This window comes from Oncorhynchus masou, chromosome 21 (genome assembly GCF_036934945.1).
Source record: "Oncorhynchus masou masou isolate Uvic2021 chromosome 21, UVic_Omas_1.1, whole genome shotgun sequence".
Classification (NCBI taxonomy): domain Eukaryota; kingdom Metazoa; phylum Chordata; class Actinopteri; order Salmoniformes; family Salmonidae; genus Oncorhynchus; species Oncorhynchus masou.
Genome location: NC_088232.1, coordinates 20633181 through 20659767, shown reverse-complemented (window position 1 = coordinate 20659767; position 26587 = coordinate 20633181). Strand labels below are relative to the sequence as shown.

At 42.3% G+C, this 26587-nt stretch overlaps 1 protein-coding gene across 1 annotated transcript; it reads right to left on the bottom strand.

Annotated features, from left to right (window-relative positions):
• Nucleotides 1-105: 105 nt before the first annotated feature.
• Nucleotides 106-26230, bottom strand: LOC135507354 (gamma-aminobutyric acid receptor subunit rho-2-like). Its single transcript, XM_064926912.1, has 9 exons — nt 25947-26230; nt 24369-24475; nt 7198-7265; nt 6215-6438; nt 3709-3791; nt 3363-3503; nt 2909-3061; nt 763-983; nt 106-456 (listed from the first exon to the last, which is right to left on the bottom strand). The coding sequence occupies exons 1-9, from the start codon at nt 26087-26089 to the stop codon at nt 106-108; spliced, it is 1491 nt and encodes a 496-aa protein (XP_064782984.1). The 5' UTR covers nt 26090-26230.
• Nucleotides 26231-26587: the final 357 nt, after the last annotated feature.

Here is a 26587-nt window from a genome sequence, read left to right as displayed (position 1 = left end):
ACAGTCGTATGATAAACATATAGTCTGTGTCCCAAAATGGCACCCTATTCAATACATTGTGCATTACTTTTGACCAGGGCCCATACTGCACCTATACAGTAGACCCTACGCTCCTATACAGTATGAACACCAGTAGATGAAGTTGAATAGGATATAGGAGCCAGGGAATAACATCCTGGAGTACTTGTCGATGGCATGTGTATTCTGGATAATTTTGAGGGCACGGATACCTTTCTTCTTGGTGGTTGTGGACTCGCTACTGACAGACAGGTGGACCACCATGTGCTCCCCAGGAGTCTGCTTCTCGTTCATCACCTCATGTGGCATCTCCGCATCCTCCTCGGACACCATAGTTCCCGAGGTGTAGCCGGCCAGGCTGTTGGTGTCAGCCTCGCTGTAGTTCCCGTCTAGTATCATGGTCCTGGTCTGGGACATGCCACAGGTGCAGGGCAGCGACTGCAGGAAAGGAGAGAAGGTAAGGGGAAGGCCGAGATTATGGCAGGAAAAATGGATCTAAACTAACTTGAGATGCATGCCTGTCATTTTTTAAATCATGCATGTCAATGAGACATTTGACCAAACATTCATGTGTTAGCATGTGTTAAGTTAGGCCCTAAGAAAGAAGAGGAAGAAATGTGTCAGCAGTGTCTCGCAGTCCAACCGAGTTGCATGAAATTAAGAGCAAACTGTATTCACAAGAGATATTCAGTTACTCTTTGAAAATGGTCTTATATGCACAGTACTATGGTAGCATCTAATTACCTGTGACCTGGCCCTTTCTCTTATCTCGTCTCTCATCTTACGTTCCCTGCGGTCCTGCATGGTGGACAGGTAGTTGACAGCAGCGTACTCCAGCACGGATAGGAAGACAAACACAAAGCTGACCCACAGGTAGATGTCCACAGCCTTGATGTAGGACACTCTGGGCATGGAGGCGTTCACTCCAGTAATGATGGTGGACATGGTGAGCACTGTGGTGATACCTGCAGTGGAAAAAAGAAGGAAATAGCAAAAGCTCAAATCTGTTGGATTCGAAATATATACAGTTAGTGTTGGAAGTGTACATATACTTAGGTTGGAGTCATGAAAACTAATTTTTCAACCACTCAACAAATTTCTTGTTAACGAACTATAGTTTTTGCAAGACGGTTAGGACTTGTGCATGACACAAGTAATTTTTCCAACAATTGTTTACAGACAGATTATTTCACTTATAATTCACTGTATCACAATTCCAGTGGGTCAGGAGTTTACATACACTAAGTTGCCTGTGACTTTAAACAGCTTGGAAAATTCCAGAAAATGATGACATGGCTTTAGAAGCTTCTGATAGGCTAATTGACATCATTTGAGTCAATTGTAGGTGTACCTGTGGATGTATTTCAAGGCCTACCTACAAACTCAGTGCCTCTTTCATTAACATCATGGGAAAAACGAAAGAAATCAGCCAAGCCCTCAGTGAAACTAATTGTAGACCTTCACAAGTCTGTTTCATCCTTGGGAGCAATTTACAAATGCCTGAAGGTACCACATTCATCTGTACAAATGATAGTACGCAAGTATAAACACCATGGGACCACACAGCCGTCATACCGCTCAGGAAGGAGACGCAGTCTGTCTCCTAGAGATGAACGTACTTTGGTGCAAAATGTGCAAATAAAACCGAGAACAACAGCGAAGGACCTTGAAGATGCTGGAGGAAACGGTTACAAAAGTATCAATATCCACAGTAAAATGAGTCCTATATCAACATAACAATGCTCCAAAAACCTCCATTAAAAAGCCAGACTACGGTTTGCAACTGCACATGGGTACAAGATTGTACATTTTGGAGAAATGTCCTCTGGTCTGATGAAACAAAAATAGAACTGTTTGGCCATAATGACTACCGTTATGTTTGGAGGAAAAAGGAGAAGGCTTGCAAGCCGGAAAAACACCATCCCAACCGTGAAGCATGGGAGTGGCAGCATCATGTTGTGGGGGTGCTTTGCTGCAGGAGGGACCCGTGCACTTCCCAAAATAGACAGCATCATGAGGTAGTAAAATTATGTGGATATATTGAAGCAACATCTCAAGACATCAGTCAGGAAGTTAAAGCTTGGTCGCAAATGGGTCTTCCAAATGGACAATGACCCCAAGAATACTTCAGAAGTTGAAGCAAAATGGTTCAAGGACAACAAAGTCAAGGTTTTGGAGTGGTATCACAAAGCCCTGACCTCAATCCTATAGAAAAGGTGTGGGCAGAACTGAAAAAGAGTGTGTGAGCAAGGTAGCCTACAAACCTGACTCAGTTACACCAGCTCTGTCAGGAGGAATGGGCCAAAATTATTTTGGGAAGCTTGTGGAAAGCTACCTGAAATGTTTGACCCAAATTAAACAATTTAAAGGCAATGTTACCAAGTACTAATTGAGTGTATGTAAACTTCTGACGCACTGGGAATGTGATGAAAGAAATAAGAGCTGAAATGAATAATTCTCTATTATTCTGACATTTCACATTCTTAAAATAAAGTGGTGATCCTAACTGACCTAAAACAGGGAATTTTTACTAGGATTAAATGTCAGGGATTGTGAAAAACTGAGTTTAAATGTATTTGGCTAAAGTGCATGTAAACTTCTGACTTCAACTATATATGGAATGGGGGCTACCAGAATAGAGTTCAGACATTTCTATAAGTATCTGAGTATTTTAGAATATGTATTCTTTCTTGTAATCGTACAACACCAATATATCTTCATTAGGTCTGACAAAGAGGGCTTTATTGTTCAAGGCTCGACGCTGAAAACCATTGTGATACTTACACAATACCACCAAATGCCGGAAATTTGACAATGAGGGGAATAAGCAGCGCTAGAGACGACAAACTGTAAGACTTCTGAGCTATTGGTAGCACCACCATAATTTTACCCAGCGAGACGCGGGCTGGGACGGCCCTGCGGTCGATCCAGAAGGACACCCAGGACAGCATGACCATGAGGGTGGCAGGGAAGTAGGTCTGAAGCAGGAAGAAGAAGATGTGTCTCCGCAGGGTAAAGTTGATGTACAGACGATTGTACCAGCCTGTACAGGAGGACACAAACCCAAAGGAAAGTATGGGTCAATAATATCATCATGGGAATGTCAATGCTTATGATTCCCTCCATGTGGATATTGTGATGATGACTTAAATGACTGTGTATTGGAGTTTTTAACTCAAATCATGTAGTGTGGTTGATACCTGTGCCAATACCTAATTGACCACTGATCGTGATCCCTAATCTTAGTCAATACCTTTAGCTCAACCAAAATTACCCTATTTGTCCGTAACATTGATCTGCCGTCTTAACTGTACTGTACTGCACTGTAATGTAGTTTAGTGTACCTGTGCTGCTGTAGAACGCCAGGTGAGAGGTGGTGTGGAACTTCTGGATGAGGAACTGAGAAAGGGAGATACGGTCGTCCGTACTCAAGGACTCATCCCCACTCTTCCAGTACAGCATCAGATCCTCATCCGTATAGGCATCTGGGGAGCACAAACATTAGATATATTCTCCATAATATTGTTCTGTTTGTGTATTTAGTCAAAAATACTAAATGTTGTGCCCAGTGGGAAGAATCTTGATGTCAAATGGAGATTTCTGTGTGTGTGTGTGTGTTTATCTAAGTTAGGATTCATTCAGAAGTTATGACAGTATCAGCCTTAATAGTAGTTGATGACAGTTACTCACAGCTCTCTAGCTCCAGTGAGCAGGTCTGGGTGTCCAGAGGAAAGCGGCTGAAGTCCATGTTACAGGCTGCGGTCACTGTCACCCTGTACCGTAAGGACAACACAGATCCATGATGTGACTTCAAGTAACCTAAGATTCCCCTATGAGCCTGTTTCCAACACATAAGATTCTTGTAGAGGGTCCGCACTCAAAAAAGTTATTGGATGCGAGCACAAGATTTTCAAAGTTGTATGGTACTTTCTCTTTTTGCCTTTTGTAATAAATAAATAGCACGACATGACTTTGAAAATCACATTTTTTGAGTGCGGACTCACTACATACACCATCACCTATTTACAACACCAAATGAAGTTGGTCCTTTCTGTTGTCCTTATTATTCCATACAACCAATTCAATACTGATTATAACTATGTAAACTCAGCAGAAAAATAAACGTCCTCTCACTGTCAACTGTGTTTATTTTCAGCAAACTTAACATGTGTAAATATTTGTATGAACATAAGATTCAACAACTGAGACAAACTGAACAAGTTCCACAGACGTGACTAACAGAAATGGAATAATGTGTCCCTGAACAAAGGGGGGGGGTCAAATTCAAAAGTAGCAGTCAGTATCTGGTGTGGCCACCAGCTGCATTAAGTACTGCAGTGCATCTCCTCATGGACTGCACCAGATTTGCCAGTTCTTGTTGTGAGATGTTACCCCACTCTTCCACCAAGGCACCTGCAAGTTCCTGGACATTTCTGGTGGGAATGGCCATAGTCCTCACCCTCCGGTCCCAGACATGCTCAATGGGATTGAGATCCGGACTCTTCGCTGGCCATGTCAGAACACTGACATTCCTGTCTTGCAGGAAATCATGCACAGAACGAGCAGTATGGCTCGTGGCATTGTCATGCTGGAGGGTCATGTCAGGATGAGCTTGCAGGAAGGGTACCACATGAGGGAGGAGGATGTCTTCCCTGTAACGCACAGCGTTGAGATTGCCTGCAATAACACCAAGCTCAGTCCGATGATACTGTTACACACCGCCCCAGACCATGACGGACTCTCCACCACCAAATTGATCCCGCTCAAGAGTACAGGCCTCACTGTAACGCTCATTCCGTCTACGATAAACGTGAATCCGACCATCACCCCTGGTGAGACAAAACCACGACCCGTCAGTGGAGAGCACTTTTTGCCAGTCCTGTCTGGTCCAGCGACAGTGAGTTTGTGCCCATAGGTGACGTTGTTCCCGTTGATGTCTGGTGAGGACCTACCTTACAACAGGCCTACAAGCCCTCAGTCCAGCCTCTCTCAGCCTATTGTGGACAGTCTGAGCACTGATGGAGGGATTGTGCGTTCCTGGTGTAACTCGGGCAGTTGCTTTCCTGTACCGCAAGTGTGATGTTTGGATGTACCGATCCTGTGCAGGTGCTGTTACACATGGTCTGCCACTGCGAGGACGATCAGCTGTCCGTCCTGTCTCCCTGTAGCGCTGTCTTAGGCGTCTCACAGTACGGACATTGCAATTTATTGCCCTGGCCACATCTGCAGTCCTCATGTCTCCTTGCAGCATCCCTAAGGAACGTTCACGCGGATGAGCAGAGACCCTGGGCATCTTTCTTTTTGTGTTTTTCAGAGTCAGTAGAAAGGCCTCTTTAGTGACCTAAGTTTTCATAACTGTGTCCTTAATTGCCTACTGTCTGTAAAATGTTAGTATCTTAACGACCGTTCAACAGGTTCATTAATTGTTCATGGTTCATTGAACAAGCATGGGAAACAGTGTTTACCCCTTTACAATGAAGATCTGTGGAGTTATTTGGATTTTTACAATGATCTTTGAAAGACAGGGTCCTGAAAAAGGGACGTTTCTTTTTTTTGCTAAGTTTCGTAGATGGTCTGAAAAAACAGGGCCACTTTCATGAATAACAATAAACATGTTCTCAACCCATTAGAACACAATTTGTGGATCCAATGTCTGGTGAATGACTTTTGGAAGCATAATAGAACAATCTGGCATAACCAAAAACTTAGTAGTACCTTCACATTTTGGCCTAGTTTTCAAAAACTGATTTAAAACAAATTATCAGCCAGAAGCACATTTCAAATCTTAACAAACAGAAGCAAAATGCAAATTAATCTTCTTGTCTAGATGTCATCATACATCCTGCACAGAACCATGTTATTTTTAATATTAAAATTTAGGATACTATTAACATTCTAAACTGATGACATTTCGTTCTTACATGTCAACAGCTAAATACATAATCCCAGTATTGAGAATTTTAGGAGTCGATCACTTTGTAGCAGGGGAGGCCACAGTGTGTGAAGGCTTTTGCTCCATCCCATTCCATCCATACCATAAGGTTGTGAAATTCCGGTAACTTTACAAAAATGCCCAGGTTTCCAGAAATTCCAGGATTCTGGATTTCCTGCTTATCTCTCATTCCAGAAATCATGGGTATTTTGGAAAAGTGACCGGAATTTTTCAACCCTAGTCCCCAAAGCATACCAGACCCACCTCAGGCTGTAGAGGACGTGTCCGTCGGGAAAGACCCTGAGCATGATGTTGTCTGTGGTGGTGTCATGGATGAAGGATCTCTTAGAGTGGACAAAGAACACATCTGGCACCCAGATCTTCTTCACCAGACGCCCGTCAAATGTCATGCTCTTATTGGTGGAGCTGGTGAAGGTCAGACGCTCATCCTTCCAATAGTGTCTCAGGTACAGAGTCATGGTGAAGTCCTGTTGGAACAGAGAAGCGGAAAGTTATGCATTGCCCAGTACCCAGGGTGAGTGAACCAATAGAATGGTCTAGAAACTTTATGATCCAAAATTAAAGTGCCCAGTGATTGTGCAAAACTATACCCAATCGTAATCATCCCAATGAGTAAGTTACACAAATCTATGTGGAGCTTTGACTTTGAGAAAAGTGCTACAGTTTATACATGTAAATAGAAATCAACCCAGCTGTCAGTGCTTACAGCACTTTGGGTTGAAATCCTGTTGGGGGTGAAATTAAGTGTAGCCTGAAAGTCAATGGTCAAAGCAGTCTCTTTGATTTCTCTGCAACCTCTCATGCCTCTGGGGTTGAGCTCCACTACAAAAAGACTCAAACCTCCTCCTCAGCTTTTACCGCTTCCTACTCCTCATCTCCCTCCGCGTACTCCAACTCCTCACAAAACCCCTAAAGTAGAGATCATCCCTCTCTCACTCCCTATTTCACCCCTCTCCCTCATGTAATGACTAGCAACAGTTGGGAGTACCCATCATTATGATGACCATCTGCAATGGTAAATAAAGACAATCCAAATGTTAGTCTGTTACGTAAGGGATTTACCAGGACAAACAAATACAAGCAGAACGTGTCCATTTGGATTCAGGAAGAAATGGCATAAGTGTTAATGATGTGGGTAATTTACTATAAGTTTATTTCCACAATGCGCAGTTGGACATTTTTGTGTCATAACTTGGTAGTACAAAAATCGGTTAGCCTTAACCCACCATGTCTACTTCTGAGATGCTGTCCAAGCTTTCCACTTGTACGTCCACTCCAACAGGAATAGCCGGGCCTGGAAAACAAAATGAAAGAAACCACATAGAAAAACATATTTGTACAAAAAGATGAAGACTTTTGTATACTTGGGTGCAGAAATAAAGCGCTGGGGAGAAGCAATATTCGTTGTGCAGGCCTCTCATTCCTTTATCTCAGTATTATTTCTTAGTCCAGCACCGGTATTCTTAAATTTAAGATGTGCATATCACTCTCCTTTTCTTCCTACAAACTACAGTATGGCATGTCAGGTGGCACATAGATGGTGATACCTGGTTACAGTGATTGAGCTGGATTCTCCCACAGGCAATTAGGAGAATGATCTGCGTTGAACTTCAAAGCAAAATCATTGCTTTGTCGTTGCATTACCTGACTCTACGTCAACAGTGACATCCCAGGCAACTCTGGGATGCTGGACTAATAGGCAGAGTTGCAAAGAAAAAAAGCCATCCGACTGGCCAATAAAAAGAAAAGGTTAAGATGGGCAAAAGAACACAGACACTGGACAGAGGAACTCTGCCTAGAAGGCCAGCATCCCGGAGTCGTCTCTTTGATGTTGACGTTGAGACTGGTGTTTTGTGGGTACTATTTAATGAAGCTGCCAGTTGAGGACTTGTGAGGCATCTGTTTCTCAAACTAGACACTGTAATGTACATGTCCCCTTGCTCAGTTGTGCACCGGGGCCTCCCACTCCTCTTTCCATTCTGATTAAAGCTAGTTTGCTCTGTTCTGCGAAGGGAGTAGGACACAGTGTTATACGAAAGCTTTAGTTTCTTGGCAATTTCTTGCATATAATAGCTTTCTTTTCTCACAAGTTTAGACTGACGAGTTTCAGAAGAAAGGTCTTTGTTTCTGGACATTTTGAGCCTGTGATTGAACCCACAAATGCTGATGCTCCAGATACTCAACAAGTCTAAGGCCAGTTGTATTGCTTCTTTAATCAGAACAACAGTTTTCAGCTGTGCTAACATAATTGCAAAAGGGTTTTCTAATTATCAATTAGCCTTTTAAAATGATAAACATGGATTAGCTAACACAACGTGCCATTGGAACACAGGAGTGATGGTTGCTGATAATGGGCCTCTCTACGCCTATGTAGATATTCCATTAAAAATCAGCTGTTTCCAGCTCCAATAGTCATTTACAACATTTAGTGTCTACATTGTATTTCTGATCAATGTGATGTTATTTTAATGGACAAAAAATGAGCTTATCTTTCAAAAACAAGGACATTTCTAAGTGACCCCAAGCTTTTGAACGGTATTATATTTTGATTTGTAAAACACTTTTTTGGTTACTAAATGATTTCATGTTATTTCATAGTTTGATGTCTTCACTATTATTCAACAATGTAGAAAATAGTACAAATAAAGAAAGAAAAACCTTGAATGAGTTGGTGTGTCCAAACTTTTGACTGGTACTGTAAATGTGAGTGGAAACGTTGGGGTTTAGTACAAATTCCGCTGGCCAAATTACGCAACTGCATTCTGGTACTAAAAGTAGGGCAAGTACCCGGAAAACCTCTGACTGTACTGTCTTTCATGTAATGGCCTTGCAGTACCTCTGTTCCACCCACAGTGGCAAGCAGTGAGTAACACTTAAATCTGTGTAATTCAATAGAGGACGAAGGCCTATATTCAAATCAAATCTGTCATATGCGCCGATATAACTGGTGTAGACTATCATAAAATGCTTGCTTACGAGCGCTTACCAACGATGCAGTGTTTAAAAATTAAAAATAAAATTGTAACACGAGGAATTAAATAAAATACACAAGAATGGAGCTATATACCAGTACAAGATCAATGTCAAGATGTCTAATATTAAGGACGTCTTGAGATATTGCTCGCCTCAGGTAGAGTACCTCATGATAAGCTGTAGACCACACTATCTACAAAGAGAGTTTTCATTTAGATTTTCCTTAGCCATCTATTTACCACCACAAACCGATGCTGGCACTAAGACCTCAATGAGCTGTATATGGCCATAAGCAAACAAGAAAATGCTCAACCAGATGCAGCACTCCTAGCGGCCGGGGACTTTAATGTAGGCAAACTTAAATCAGTTTTTGTCACGTTTACTCCCACTCCCCGGTGCTCTACGTCGCCAGATGTCTCATCATTATGCTCACCTGCCACCATCGTTACACGCACCTGTGCCTCATGACACTCACCTGGACTCCATCACCTTCCTGATTACCTCCCCTATATCTGTCACTCCCCTTGGTTATTTCCTCAGTTGTTGACTCTGATTCTGTTCCTGTGTTCTGTACGCTACTTGTGTTTCTTGCTTTGTTTCATTTATTATTAAATGCACTCCCTGTACTTGCTTCCCGACTCCCAGTGTATACGTTACAGAATAACAACTCACCAAGGGGAAACAACAGGGAATCATAATATTTTTACTGGTGACTTTGGGTCCAAGTGTCGCTGCTGAAGCAACAGGGATGCCTCAGCTGGCTCGTCAGGCTTCCTTGCCTCGGCTGGCTCGACAGGTTCTCAAGCACAACAGGTTCTCAAGCCTTGGAGTGTGGTGCCAGGACAACCGCCTCTCCCTCAACATGAGCAAGACAAAGGAGTTGATCGTGGACTACAGGAAAAGGATGGCTGAAAGCGCCCCCCCATTCACATTGACAGGGCTGTAGTGGAGCGGGTTGAGAGTTAAGTTCTTTGGTGTCCACATCACCAACAAACTCATGGTCCAAACACACCAAGACAGTTGTGAAGAGGGCACGACAACACCTTTTCCCCCTCAGGAGACTGAAAAGATTTGGCCTGGTCCCAGATCCTCAAAAAGTTCTACAGCTGCACTATCGAGATAATCCTGACCGGTTGCATCACCGCCTGGTATGGTGACTGCTCGGAATCCGACCGTAAGACGCTACAGAGGGTAGTGCGTACGGCCCAGTACATCACTGGGGTCAAGCTTCCTGCCATCCAGGACATACATACTCGGCTGTGTCAGAAAAAGGGAAAAAAAATTTTTGTCAGACTCCAGTCACCCAAGTCATAGACTGTTCTCCCTGATACCGCACGGCAAGCGGCACCAGAGCGCTAAGTCTAGGTTCAAAAGGCTCCTTAACAGCTTCCACCCCAAGACATAAACAATTATTAAAACGGCCACCTGGATCCCTAAACAGAACTTATTACAGGGAATACTGAATAAAGAGGTTCCCTCTCCCAGGTTCCTGAGCCTGTTTAGGGATCTAAATAGAATATGAATATGACTGAAGGAGTACAGTTTTAGTTTTTAGTTGACTTCTGAATGTTAGAAGTATATTTTTTTCACCTTTCCCTTCTCCAAATTATTTTAGAAAAAGTTGACCCTTGCCTTTTGGCTGATCCATTTGTGGTTTCACAGTGGGTGAAAAAAAGAGTTGGGTAATGTGGAATCAGTGAGGGTAACCAGAAGTGGTCCAGTGATAATTGTTTGTGTTTCTGTTGGTCAGAGGTGGAATGCGTTTGGAGTAAAACGAATGGGGGGAAGAAAAGTTAATTGTTTCATTCTCAAGAAAAGGGCACAAATGAAAGGAGTGATAACTGGGGTAGCAGTAAATATAAAAGTTGACCAGCTGAGGGGAAAGATTTACGGTGTATGTGATGCTCGTCGTTTGATGCGACGCAGACAGGGTGGCGAGAATGGGGAAACAGAATTGTCATTGTCGGTTCTTTTGAGTTTTGAAGTTGAGTCTTTGCCCGACAAAGTGAAGTTAGGATTGGTCCCAAGATCCAGACCCAGTGAGTTGAGGCCATGACAAGGTCCCCCTTTCCTGAGGTCAAATGACTGAATATCTGGTGTTTCTATGTCAAATGGTTTTGTTAAATTTCAGTCTTTTGTGATGTATATAAAGTGTAATATTTGTATGCAAACTCAAAATGTAATACATATACATCTCTGACATGGTACAGGTGTCTTCTTTTTTTAAGCCCATAACCATGTGTGTGAGGTGTATACTTATTATACTTTGTTTAAGACTTAAGACTACCAAGAAGCACTCTGTGCGACCCTGATTTAACCCACTGCAGTAAAAGGTAATTAAAGACCGAATTTATGTGGTCTTGAGTGGCCCAACACCAAGACCACTCAATCAAGTGTCCATGGGCCCTTTCTTCAATTGTAAGAAACTCAAGTAAACAGTACAGAAGAACACAGTACATTACAGTACAGTATAGCACATTAAAGACACCTATGTTTCTGCCAAATATATGTAAATGTTTGGGCTCCACTGCTGGCTCCATTTTTTCCTGAAGTGTGCACTTGTCCACTCCCCACATGGTAGTCCTCTGTAGTTCAGTTGGTACAGCACAGTGCATTCAACTTTAGAATGGCGATACCGTTCCCGTATATTAGATGTTTGGTAGTGACACTTAAAAATACATGAAGATTTATCAACTTGCTAACTCATTTTCTCAAAAATATTTGCAAACAGACTACTCACCATGTGTCCATGCTGGAGAGGAGTGCAATCCCATCACCTGGTGATATTTGTATGGGTGTGGCTTAAGGCACATTCATTCTAGTCTTTCAATGTGTGTGTTTTGATAGTGACATCAACGGAGGGGACAGCGTTTTTTTTTTAAAGATTTGTTAAAAATCTAAAAGTAAACTACAAGATGTTCTATTGAAATAATAGTGTTAAAAAATCATGAAATGCTTTATTTTCAAACACATCTTAATAGAAATAAGTGCATAAACAATGTACTGTATTATGTACAATGTTAATTTTATAATATGTTTGTTATTGCCTTGGATTGAAATAAAATATATGATGTAAATAAATGTCCTAAATTTGGAGACTTAAGTGTTTTTTTGTTTTTTTATATAGTATTTTGGGGTGGGACTACAATTTGCACCACTTCTGTAGAATGCACCATGTATGGAGACAGATTCACTCCAGCAAAGACATTATTAGGAGTCATAGCTGACATGTTATTTCAGAAGAGGTTGTGATTTGGATTGGCCTGCAAGCTGCTTTTTGATTGTCTGTGATTCAAATCACTTTAATGCGGAACGTCTTCACGGTTTTGCTTCTGAATCTGTCTTCGATTCTCAATCAAGAGTCTCTGAGCTGAGAATAAGATGAGGGTTGCATCCCAAATGGCGCCTCATTCCCTTCATAGTGCCCTACTTTTGACCAGGACCCATAGGGCATTATATAGACTAGAATATAGTATGCAGTGCCCTATATAGAGAATAGGGTGCCATTTACTGGATATCAAAGTGGCTCCCCGCTCCCTTTTAAGATGCATAGTTATTAGCTTGTCTGTGGAAACAATTATAGATTTTTTTTAATTTGCTATTACATGATGCAATTTCCAATTTCTGTTTGCATCACTGGGTGCAATAAAGGCTTTGGTTAATTGGGATAACTTGCATAGACAATAACTAACCTACGTGCTAGAAGTTTCATTCACATACATTAACATAACATAATGTGGATAAACTGCATAAATTTAGCCAGAGGAAAGATCTGAATCTAAATCTAGAGCTGCATGCACTGTGGTTTCACGCCGCCATACTTTAGATACTACTGCATATCACACAGCAACACATCCTACAACCTGTTGGTCATTTGTTTACATTTATCTACTTATCTATCCTGGGGCATCAGTGATCGGATTAAATTAATGTCCATTGGGTAAACAATGCTGGTACATGTTCTAATAAACACCCCCAGGCCTATTAATATGCCTATTGTTTGTGTGTGCGCATGTGTGTATGTATGTATCTGCATTCTGTCACTCTGACCTTGGTTCGATTTACCCCAACTTTGTCCCAGTTCGGTCTGACATTTGGCCTAAAAGAGACCCAGGAGATCAATAGCTTCTGACTTTCTGCATAGTAGTCATCAATGCAATGTTCTCTTTTTACAACTTGCGATAAATCAACACATGGCGATTTACAGTCAATTTACATTGACATCTCAACTCATTGAACTAAGTGGTGAATGTAACAGTGCAACAGCCTAGATGTCATTATAAGGAGTATTATACTGTCTACAGTCAGAAGCTGGAGTCATTTTGTATTGAATTATTTAATAGTATGAACTAATGAATAATATTGATACAATATTATAAATAATATTCCAAATCCCCTTAAAAAAAACTTGGCAGCATATTGCATATCAAAGGTTTTTAAAGACATCCCGGAGTGATGTCTTTATGCAAACTCCATGCACTTCTGTTAAACGACTTCATGTTGCTCTCTTCTAGTGCTTTGTGGAGCAAAATTGAGGTCAAGTCGACCTACAGACATGCAAAAATGCATTGCAAACTGGTCATGTCTTCAGGCTACATCCCAAATGGTACCCTATTCCCAAGTAGTGCATTATGTTTGCATTGAGTAGCCTATATTATCTGGTTCAGAGAAGGACATCTGTGTATGTGAGCATAACCTCTGTCGCTAACATGGCTTTTCAAAAGAATTAGCAATCTGCAGATAATTACATTTTAATGCCAACTCTTGATACATGTCCCAAACAAAACCCACGTTCGAGACAGAATCTAATTTCCCTTAAGCCAGGTATTAGAAAACAATGTACCATGAAACTTTTCAAACCGTTAATCAGGCCAAAATACTCTGGGACCCCCGTTCCAAGCCTAGAGGAATATTGGGATGTCAATTGAATATTCTTAGAATTATTTCTAAGAGTGAACAGGTAGAACATTTATTGAATGACTCTAATCTCGATCTTTTTCTGTTTCTCTGAGACATGGCTGAAGAAATCTTCTCCTATTTCTGACTTTAATGAGTGCAGAGGGGGTGAATTGCTTATGGACATGAAATCTAACTTTAAATGCAATCGTATCATATGGAAACATGCCAATGACCTTGAATGTATGGGGCTGAATGTCTTCCTCTCCCCTCATATATCTCACACTATTATTGGATTATATCGACCACCAACATCTGATATCTCGTTTTATGACCATCTAAATGCCATACTTAAAGAACACGATCAAAAGAAGGAGATCATCTTCATAGGCGATTTAAATATATTCAAATCCACCACCTTTAACAATTTTTTGGGTTGACTGTCAGCGAACTGACAGCTTTAAGCAATATGTTGATGCAAGCCTTGTCTTTAAGATCCTGCTAGATCTTGCCCCTCCACCCCTATGCCGAAATATCATGCTCAAGGAAAGCACCTCCAGGATAACAAGGGCAGTAACTAGAGGGGATTGTTGTCCCTTTTCCACACAGTAAAATTGGTCAATCTGTCTTCTCTGTTAGAGCTACAATATACTGGAATGCAATGCCCATGGACTTGAGAAGCTGCACTGATTATTTTTTAATTTAAATTGAAAACATGGCTCAAATCTATCCAAACCTGTACACATGAGTTATCTGTGGTTCCTCATATGCAAGACAACATTTGATGATAATGTTATTGTTAGAATTGTTAGATTCTAATTATTAGATTAAGAACTTGACGGACACTGTGAAAGCTTAAACCAAGTCTATTCTTCCCAAAGGATCAAACATATTCACACGAGCACTAGTATTTAACCCTTTCTCCTATGCTGAGTCTCCTCCGACACATCTGAACAGCCAATGCATCCCTGTTGCTAGACAGAACCTTTAGTGATATCGGTTCTTCCTCACTTCATATGACCTGACCTTTGCCCCAAAGTGCTCACTCCTCCCCAACTCATGGCTGTCATGGTGACTGGTACCAGACTGTGTCTCCTCCTCCCAGAGGATCCCTGATGGCTAACAATAACATATCCTGACATAACGTAAATGTTATACATTACCCTCTCTCCCTCAGTGACATGAATAAGTATATTTCCTACTTTCAGAACCCAACAGAATGATATATTATTGGATGTAATGTATTTGTATTTTGTATTGTTTTTGTGAGTATTTGTATAGTGGCTGTGAGGCCCTTACCTGCCTGGGGACTACAGGTGCAAATGAGCTTTGGCTAACCCCGGCACATTTACATGGATGTTGGATTATTGTAATATTGATGTTGATTAATGTGCATTGTCCCCTATAAACAAATAAATAATGTAGGAAACAAGGTGCCACTTGGGATTCAGACAAAATCTACTGATCACCCCAAAACTGTTGTTTAGAAAGACGATGTCACTGCTAATATAATGTATGTTACAGTAATGCTCTTAGTACTACTCAGTACTGTAAGTATTTAGTACTACTCAGTACTGTCTGTGTCCTTTAGTGCCCAACTGAGCCAGCCTGGCAGCACATCTGGTCTGTCTGTTGAGACAGTGTTATGGATGGTAAACAGCTGTCAGCAGAAGTCCCTAGTGCATTATGTACTAATCCACACGGTCAGCAGGAGGATCCCCTGCCAGTTTAATCTGTTCATGATCGTTAGCATCGCCAGCTAGGTATCACTGGCTAGGGTAAACTAAGGCTAGCAGCTAGCTACAGCAGCTAATACAAATCTAGATGTGATGGCTAGGCTAGGGTTAAGGCTACAGCAGATGGCTACGGGTTAAGCCAGCCGTCAGTGAGTATTGCTTAGCCTTGGCGACAAATTATTTTGTCGCTAATCAAAAACATCCCAGTGGGGGTGGCGATTACTCTAGCGTTCCTCCCAAAGGAGTGGACACACTATAAACATGGGACAGGACACACAAATATGCACACAAAAATACACACACACACATGACAGGGCACACATATGCAGGATAGCATACGACTTGGGTGGTTCAGCATTATGTTAGCGACCACTGCTGTTCGAGACATTTCCGAGTTGGCAGATGAATGTCATAGCAGAGCCATATTCCAGCCATAGAGGAGTAATGTATCTGTGTACACAGTAGCAGCAAATCAAATTGTATTAGTCACATGCACCGAACACAACAGGTGCAGACTATACAGTGAAATGCTTACTTACAAGCCCCTAACCAACAATGCAGTTTAAAAAAATATGAATAAGAATAAGAAATAAAAGGAACAGGTAATTAAAGAGTATCAGTAAAATAACAATAGCGAGACTATATACGGGGGTACAGGTACAGAGTCAATGTGCGGGGGAACAGTTTGGTCACGGTAAATTAGGTAACATGTACATGTAGGTAGAGTTATTAAAGTGACTATGCATATATAATAACAGAGTAGCAGCTAAGTAAAAGCGGGGGGGGCAATGCAAATAGTCTGGGTAGCCATTTGATTATATGTTCAGGAGTCTTATGGCTTGGGGGTAGAAGCTGTTTAGAAGCCTCTTGGACCTAAACTTCTGTTCTCTGCGGTAGCAGGGAGAACAGTGTGGCTGGAGTCTTTTAGGGCCTTCCTCTGATGATGTGGACACCAAGGAACTTGAAGCGCTCAACCTGCTCTACTAAAGCCCCGTCGATGAGAATGGGGACGTGGTCGGTCCTCCTTTTCCTGTAGTCCACAATCATCTCCTTTGTCGTGATCACGTTGAGGGAGAGGTTGTTGTCCTGGCACCACACGGCCAGGTCTCTGACCTCCTCCCTATAGGGTGTCTCGTCGTTGTCGGTGATCAGGCCTACCACTGTAGGGTCATCGGCAAACTGAATGATGGTATTGGAGTCGTGCCTGGTCGTGCAGTCATGGATGAACAGGGTGTACAGGAGGGGACTGAGTACGCACCCCTAAGGGGCCACTGTGTTGAGGATCAGCGTGGTGGATGTGTTGTTACATACCCTTACCACCTGGGGACGGCCTGTCAGGAGGTCCAGAATCCAGTTGCAGACGGAGGTGTTTAGTCCCTGGGTCCTGAGCTTAGTGATGAGCTTTGAGGGCACTATGGTGTTGAATGCTGAGCTGTAGTCAATGAACAGCATTCTCACATAGGTGTTCCTTTTGTCCAGGTGGGAAAGGGCAGTGTGGAGTGCAATAGAGATTGCATCATCTGTGGATCTATTAGGGCGGTATGCAAATTGGAGTGGGTCTAGGGTTTCTGGGATAATGGTGTCGATGTGAGCCATGACCAACCTTTCAAAGCACTTCATGGCTACAGACGTGAGTGCTACGGGTCGGTAGTCATTTAGGGAGGTTACCTTAGTGTTCTTGGGCACAGGGACTATGGTGGTCTGCTTAAAACATGTTGGTATTACAAACTCGGACATGTGAGAGGTTGAAAAAGTCAGTGAAGACACTTCCCAGTTAGTTAGCGCATGCTCGTAGAACACGTCCTGGTAATCTGTCTTGGGACTGTTGACCTGTTTAAAGGTCTTACTCACATCAGTAGCAGAGAATGTGATCACACAGTTGTCCGGAACAGCTGGTGCTCTCATGCATGTTTCCGTGTTATTTGCCTCGAAGCGAGTATAGAATTAGTTTAGCTCATCTGGTAGGCTCGTGTCACCGGGCAGCTCTCGGCTGTGCTTGCCTTTGTAGTCTGTAATGGTTTGCAAGCCCTGGCACAACGGACGAGCGTCAGAGCCGGTGTTGTACGATTCGATCTTACGATTGATGCTTTGCATGTTTGATGGTTCGTCTGAGGGCGTAGCGGGATTTTTTATAAGTTTCCGGGTTAGAGTTCCGCTCCTTGAAAGCGGCAGCTCTATCCTTTAGCTCAGTGCAGATGTTGCCTTAATCCATGGCTTCTGGTTGGGGTATGTACGTACAGTCGCTGTGGGGACGACGTCCTCAATGCACTTATTGATAAAGCCAGTGACTGATGTGGTGTATTCCTCAATGCCATCGGAAGAATCCCGGAACATATTCCAGTCTGTGCTAGAAAAACAGTCCTGTAGCTTAGCATCTGCTTCATCTGAACACTTTTTTATTGACCGAGTCACTGTTGCTTCCTACTTTAATTTTTGCTTGTAAGCAGGAATCAGGAAGATAGAATTATGGTCAGATTTGCCAAATGGAGGGTGAGAGAGAGCTTTGTACACATCTCGGTGTGTGGAGTAAAGGTGGTCTAGAGTTCTTTTCCCTCTGGTTGCACATTTAACATGCTGATAGATATTTGGTAAAACGGATTTAAGTTTCCCTGCATTATAGTCCCCGGCCACTAGGAGCACCGCCTCTGGATGAGCGTTTTCCTGTTTGCTTATGGCGGAATCATCTCATTGAGTGCAGTCTTAGTGCCAGCATCGGTCTGTGGTGGTATGTAGACAGCTACGAAAAATACAGATAAATTCTCTAGGTAGATGGTTTACAGCTTATCATGAGATACTTCCTTAGATATTGTGCACCAGCTGTTGTTTACAAATATGCATTGTCCACACCCCCCTTGTCTTACCAGACGCCGCTGTTCTATCCTGCCGATACAGCGTATAACCAGCCAGCTGTATGTTGATAATGTCGTTGTTCAGCCACGACTCTGTGAAGCAGAAGATATTACAGTTTGTAATGTCCCGTTGGTAGTTTAATCTTCCTCGTAGGTCGTCAATTTTATTTTTCAATGACTGCTTGTTAGCTAGTAAAACGTAAGGCAGTGGGGGTTTGTTCGATCGCCTACGAATTCTCAGAAGGCAGCCTGACCTCCATCCTCTTTTTCTCCGTCTTCACGCAAATTACAGGGATTTGAGCCTGTTCCCGGGAAAGCAGTATGTCCTTCACGTCAGGCTCGTTGGACTCGTTAAAGAAGAAAAAAAGCTTCTGCCACTTCTGATGTCCAGAAGTTATTTTTGGTCATAAGAGATGGTAGCAGCAATATTATTTAAAGTATTTAAAGTTACAAGCAACGACAACAACAAAAAAACACATTTGGTTAAGAGCACGTAAAACAATAACACGATTAAATAAAACGGCCCCCTTTTTCCTGCAATTTTCCCTATATTCGGTTACGTTATCATGGCTGTCACGGACATTAAAAGAAGAGGACCAAGGTGCAGCGTGGTGAGCGTACATTTTCTCTTTATTTGGAAAATGACGCCGAACAAAACAATAAACACTACAAAAACAAACCGTGAAGCTAAAGGCTATGTGCCCTAAACAAAGTCAAGTTCCCACAAAGACAGATGGAAAAAGGCCTACCTAAGTATGGTTCTCAATCAGAGACAACAATAGACAGCTGTCCCTGATTGAGAACCCGGCCAATACATAGAAATACAAATAATAGAATATAGAATACCCACCAGAACTCACATCCTGACCAAACCAAAATAGAAACATAAACAGGATCTCTAAGGTCAGGGCGTGACAATGGCTTTTGCTACCTTTTATCCAGCTGCAATTCTTGCCACTTTCATTCCAGCCACATCGCACCCTGCATACTACTACTGGTTTGCCTCTGAAGCTAAGCAGGGTCGGGCTTGCTCGGTTCCTGTATGGGAAACTAGATGTAGCTAGAAGTGGTGGAAAACAATTTAATAGTGAAAAAAACGTTGTTAGGAGAGGGCAAAGCAAATGCATAATGTAAGTCTACAAACTGCATGCAGCCTACAAGTCAGTGTTCAGACATGCATACATTCATTCACTTTAAAACTTCCCACAAAGCACAGACTTTGAAAATGCATGGAGGGACTAAAATAAGCCAAGCCGGTCCAAGGAAAGCTCCTTTACTGGGCCATTTGCATACAGAAAGTTATACACCACTAGTTCATCTGTACGAGTCCTGTGTAACTCCACATACATGTTTCTCTTCAAGGAGAGGAGAGGAGACTGTAACTGTATGAGTTAGTCAGTTTCCATTGTAGTGTGATTAGATCCATGTACCCACTGTTGGGATGTTGGGGATGATTGTACTCAGGCTATTTCCAGCTCTGCATGACACTGTGATGCCCTGCTGAATGGTGTGTGTGTGTGTGTGTGTGTGTGTGTGTGTGTGTGTGTGTGTGTGTGTGTGTGTGTGTGTGTGTGTGTGTGTGTGTGTGTGTGTGTGTGTGTGTGTGTGTGTGTGTGTGTGTGTGTGTGTGTGTGTGTGTGTGTGTGTGTGTGTGTGTGTGTGTGTGTGTGTGTGTGTGTGTGTGTGTGTGTGTGTGTGTGTGTGTGTGTGTGTGTGTGTGTACAGCATGTGTATGTGTGTGTGACCCCCTGCTGATCAATGTTCCCCTTCATTCCCCTGCAGTACAAGCCCCCCTACTTTCATCAGATCAGCTCCAAACAAGAAACAAGTTGAGATGAAAACATCAAAAGAAAAAAAAACTTGTTCATGCTCTTTCTCTCTCTTCCATATTTTTTCTCATTTTCAAATGCAGCATCTCCAAACATTGTTAAAAAAAGCTACCTTTGTCACGAAGAAAACAATCCTAAAGTTAAAGTTGGTAGATTTCTCGGTTGCAACAAACGAAGCAAACCTTTATGTACGTCAACACAAAGACTGGCCCTGAACAAGTCTCATCTGAACTCATCCAATAATACAAGTCTGCTTAGATTTCACACAAAAGTAGCAACGGTCATTTTTTTTAACAATTCCAATAAATGCAACAGTTGAACGGAGGAAGATACTCCAACTTTTGAAATGGTATAATCCATCAGATATTGACTGAATTCTAGCACATTAAACATTTCACTGGCACGGACATAGAGTTCAGGAATTTTGGTTGTAATTCAGGTATTCAGTTTATTGTCAAAATGCACTTTATTTTCTTAAAATGCACTCTCTCTTATTGTATCAAGCATTTAAACAATATTTTTTGTTAAAATAAAGAAAGGTATAACATTCGGAAAGTATTCAGACACATTTCCATGTTTCCACATTTTGTTATTTTACAGCCTTATTCTGAAATGTATATGTATATATATAAAAAATCTTAATCAATCTAAACACAATGCCCCATAATGACAAAGCAAAAACATTTTTTAAATATTTGTTTTGGCAAATGTATAAAAAATAAAAACAGAAATACCTTATGAATATGAATTCAGAGCCTTTGCTATGAGACTGGAAATGATCATTCTTAAGATGTTTCTACAACTTGATTGGAGTCCACTTGTGGTAAATTAAATTGATTGGAAAGGCACACACCTGTCTATATAAGGTCCCGCAGTTGACAGTGCATGTCAGGGCAAAAACCAAGCCATGATGTCAAAGGAATTGTCTGTAGGATTTTGTCAAGGCACAGATCTGGGGAAGGGTACCAAAAAATGTCTGCAACATTGAAGGTCCCCAAGAACACAGTGGCCTCCATAATTTTTATATGAAAGAAGTTTAGAACCAAGACTTTTCCTAGAGCTGGCCGCCCGGCTAAACTGAGCAATCATGGGAGAAGGGCCTTGGTCAGGGAGGTGACAAAGAAATCAATGGTCACCCTGACAAAGCTCCAGAGTTTTGGGAGAACCTTCCAGAAGGACAACCTGCAGCACTCCACCAATCAGGCCTTTATGGTAGAGTGGCCAATCGGAAGCCACTCCTAAATAAAAGGAACGACAGCCCACTTGGAGTTTGCCAAAAGGCACCTAAAGCACTCACGAACCATGAGAAACAAGATTCTCTGGTCTGATAATACCAAGATTGAACACTTTGGCCTGAATGCCAAGCATCACGTCTGGAGGAGACCTGGCACCATCCCTACAGTGAAGCATGGTGGTAGCAGTATCATGCTGTAGGGATGTTCTTCAGTGGCAGGGACTGGGAGACTTATCAGGGGGATAGATGAAGAGCAAAGTACAGAGAGACCCTTGATGAAAACCTACTCCAGCGCGCTCAGGATCTCAGACTGGGGCGAAGGTTCACCTTCCAACAGGACAACAACTCTAAGCACACAGCTAAGACAACACAGGAGTGGCTTCGGGACAAGTCTCTGAATGTCCTTGAGTGGCCCAGCCTGAGCCCGGACTTGAACCCGATTGAACATCTCTGGAGAGACCTGATAATAGCTGCACAGCGACGCTCCCCACCCAGCCTGACAGAGCTTGAGAGGATCTGGGTTCAGGAGCAATGTTCCATCTAATTATTTTCGGCACTGAGCAAATGTCAGCTCTGCTGAGTGCCAACTTGAACGTTGTGAAAATTCTGTGCAACTTCCAGTTTACTGTGAACACTGAGTCTGTACCCACTTTAAATTACAGTTTTAACAGTGGCCAAGTAGGCTACTGTGGCTGTTTTATCATATTGTGGGCCTACCAGAGTGGCCTGCCATCAAAAACAATGGATAAAATGCATCCCATAACATCCCATACTTTCTTCTCTGGAGCAGAGCACCGTTAAAAAGAGTGATAACTGGAGTGGCGTTAAGTGTTGAGGAGGATCAACTGAAGTTGAAGATTCCCGGTGTCTGTAACACCCACCATTTGGTGTGACGCAGACCTGGTGGAGAGCGTGGTGAAACAGAGAAGACACTTTCTGTACAACTGAGTTTTGATGCAGTGTCTTTACCAGATAAAATCAATTTAGAATGTGTCACTTATCCCGTGAGAGCTTTTGTCCCGAACCCATTACAGTGTTTTAGGTGTCAAGCTTATGGTCATGTGGCAGCAGTGTGTAGGAGGGAGATGTCTAGATGTGAGAAGTGTGCAGAAGGACATGAGACAAAGGAATGTGTAGTATCAGTGGGAAAAGTTGTGTGTGAACTGTAGGGGTACCCCTGGTGCTGGAGATTAGAGGTGTCTGCTGAGAGAAAGGCATGTTGAGGTTGCCAGGATCAGAGTAGTGCAGAAGGTGTCGTATATTGAGGCAGTAAAGAGAGTAGTAGAGGAAGATGGCTCCAGGGTGAGGAATCCTAAAAGGATCCCTGTGAATAGGCTGAGGCCAATAGAGAGTGATAGGAATAACATGTGCTTCAGTAAGGTTGTTTTTTTGGTGTTCATGACCATGGTTGATAATTGTACCGCAGGTATTGAATGTAAATCACAGAGGATTGATGTTAAGGTAGCAGCTGCATAGAAGTACTTGGGTGTATGATATTTTACTGCAGCACAGTTACAAGATGTTTTGAATGATAATGTCTTGTCCTCCCAGGCTGATGGCCTGGTGTAGGATCAGATAGGGCCAAAGTAGTGGAATAGTGGTGAGGTTTTAATGGGTGCAGAGTTAGTTGGTAGGGCAATTTTTTCACAAAGTGTAATGAATTCAAACTACCGAATAGTAGGCTGATACACAGCTAATACAGTAGGTAGCGGCATGCACCTATAATATTTGCTTGCGGACCGCCATTATATCGAAGAAGAAAAAGAAGAAGTGGAACAGGGCTGACTCCCCAGAGATAATTTCTTCGTGCTTTGAGTAGCAACGCCCATGGATCTGTCTTTTTCAGCCACAGTGCAGGTAGGGTAGACAGAGCATGGGTTTAGGTGGTCGCAAAACCTAACCGTACCCTATCTGCACTGTGGCTGAAAAAGACAGATCCTTGTGCGTTGCTACTCAAAGCACTAAGAAATGATCTCTAGGTTCACTCATAGGAAATCCATGAAACATCTCATGAATTGTTCTCAATATGCTGCTGCACAAAGAACATGGTGAGTCAGGTTAGTAGGCTATAACAAGCTAGAGTACAGTATGTAACTGAAAACTAAGTAGACGGCTTTTAAAAATCCTCTTCAGATGTTTTAGAGTGTGGTAGCTGGGTGTAAGACATTTGGTTATTTGGAGGTACCGAAACAGAGGCTTACAACCATAGAATTAGAATAGAGTAGAATGGGCATAGAATCAGTCCACCCATTATGGCATCATTGACTTAAATGGAGATGTCCGTTCTAATCATTCTAAATATATGAAATGCTTAAAACTCAGCAAATCTAATTGTTTAACCAATACACAGGTATTGTATACTTGTATCTATCCAAAAGTATTTATAGTTTACAGGATGTAAGAGCCTCACTTTGTGCTTTTCTTTTCTAACAAGCAGGAGAAGGTGTGTAATTGGAGGATAAAAGTTGAGATCATGTTCTCTCACTTTACCTAATGTGTTTAATTGACCTGTCATGTTGGACTGCAGTTGTTACAGTACTGTGAATGGGCTTACAGCTAAACCATTGAACTCAGTAACTGAGTGAAGTCAACTAGCACAAAAGCATTACCATTTTACATTTAGCAGACACTCTTATCCAGAGCGACTTAGAGTCCATGCATTCAACTAAGGTAGGTAAATACCATGAATGGGAAATTCATGCAGTTTGTGAAAGATGTTTAAGGTGTTTCACATGACATCTTACAGATAAATGGGGTCCCCTGAAAACCATCCAAGGAGCATATCTGGATTCTTCGGCCAGTGTGTGTGTGTGTGTGTGTGTGTGTGTGTGTGTGTGTGTGTGTGTGTGTGTGTGTGTGTGTGTGTGTGATCCCCCCTACCTCCGAATGCTGGCCTCATGGTGAAATCATGATCATCTACTTTCAGAAGCTGCTCTGTCTTCAGCTTGCGATTTTTGGTCACATCCGGAGGCTTCTTTGTCAAGGAGCTGGTATAAGACAACACAAGACAACACCATAATAAGTCACAACGACTGTCTGGCGGAATAATTCATTTCTAACTCGACACAAGCACATCTGGAATGAGATCAAATAAAACTCTAAATGAGCGGAGAATATCTCACTTTGGTCTCTCTGAGCCTATTCATATTGTAGCGAGTGTGTTAACCCTATTGGCGTGATGTTTAGGGTGCTTGCCTTTCAAGCCAGTTACCGCCCAGTTTGCTACATTGGTGTCCGAAGTGGGATGGCGGACTGCGAGGCCATCATCTGAGTAGTCAAAGCACAGGGGACGTGCTTTCCTCGCTATATGATCCACTTTACAATTGCCGCTAAGTGGGCTAACCCTATTTGCGCAATGCATAGGGTGTTTGCCTTTTACACCAGCGACCCGTGTTCACGTTCATGCCTTGACGTTCGGTATAACATAACATCAAAGTGGAATGGAAATTCATGTTGCTTTGCCTTATTAAATGAAAACAGTAGCTGCAGTTCTCAACCCCTACTGGGTGACATCCAGATAACTGTGCTTCCCTCCCTGATGGCTTTGACAGATGGCTTTGAGACACGTGGTCATGCTGATCTTCCTCAAGGCACTGGCAGCCAGCCGCTAAACTGTAATTGATGAGTGGGCACAACAAGTAGGCTATACCTAGGGTCTTCACTGAATGTCTAGTGTTGCAACCTTTTCTCACAGCATTTCACATTATCCTGTATGTAAATCAGAGACACTCCATTTAGTATGATATGTTCTGTTTTGTATAGAATGTAATCATTTGTGGATGTCCATCACCCATTTTGTATGATATGTTATGAATTACAATTAGTATTATATGTTAATAATTAGCAATACGTGTTTTATGTTACGAATTTACAAACCTACAATATGTTACGAAATTGCAAAGCGTATTGTATGTTACTAATTTGCAAAACTTATGATGGGTTAAGGTTAGTGTTGGGGGAAGAGTTAGCTAAAAGGGTTAAGGTTAGGATTAGGAGAAAGGTTATTTAACATCCTAAGTAGCTGAAAAGTAGCAAGTAGTTGAAAAGGTGCTAATTAGCTAAAATGCTATAGTTGTCCGTGACGAGATTTGAACTCACAACCTTTGTGTAGCTAGACATTCGTATTATAGTTTTTGCCCCAAGTAACCATTGTCTTATGTAACCACACCAAACTTAACATTTCATACTAAATGGAGAGTCACGGATTTACATACAGAATAATACGAAATGCTCTGAGACCAGGTTGCGTGTCTTCTACCACTGTCTGTCTGGGTCTTGTTGGATTTTCACCGCCCCTCTGTCGTTTATAATTAGTTATTAGATCGTTTTTCCATGTCCAATTTTGCATATCAAGTTTTGTGAATTTCAATGATGATGATGAAGAAGAAGACAACGGATCTTGAAACACTGCACACCACAGAACCACCCCTGGGTGAGCAGTATCGAGTACAAACTTACGTGCCATGATTTGCTGTCTCTGTGCCATGCTTTGCCGTCTCCACGGTACCCGTCCATCTCCGTACTCGGTGTCCGTGATTACGGCATTCCCCGGTAACCACCAGACAGACGAATAAAAATAGCGATTTAGTCAGATAAGGCATCGTTATGCGTGCAAGTCTAAAATTCCACAAGTTACTCCAAAAGCCTCGTTAAGTTGACCTACAGGCACACGTCTTTGTACGCATCTCCTCGCTCACGGGAAACCAAGCGTTCAGACAGGCATTGCATTGCAACTGCGATGGTTTGATAATGTGTAGGTTGTGTTTGAATACGGCCGCTTGGGAATCTATACTCCGAGAGGATTCTTCCGATTGTCATTGGTTAACAACTGCACAGCTGTTTTGATGCCCAGTGCCCCCAGTCACCGTTGGTCATTGTCGCTGGGAACACGCAGGCAGGGAGCTCCGGGTCTACACAGCTGTCATTTTTAACATGCTTGATAAAACACGGGAATAGGTATGTAACCTAATAATAACACAACCTCCAATGTACGGGGGCGCAGAAAGGGATTGCTACAACTAATATTGGTCTGATTCGTTTTTGAGTGGAGATACTGAGGTTGCGGAATGTGTGGGCAAAACATACAAACACTATTTATA

Bases quoted from the DNA above. Each gene is read 5' to 3' on its own strand.
- LOC135507354 (XM_064926912.1), bottom strand. From the start codon at position 26,089: ATGCCTTATCTGACTAAATCGCTATTTTTATTCGTCTGTCTGGTGGTT. The intron at 7,266-24,368 runs GTAGGGGGGATC...TTTGTTTTCCAG, and splicing joins CATGAGGCCAGCATTCGGAG to GCCCGGCTATTCCTGTTGGA. The intron at 3,062-3,362 runs GTACACTAAACT...CCTCCTGTACAG, and splicing joins GGCGTTCTACAGCAGCACAG to GCTGGTACAATCGTCTGTAC.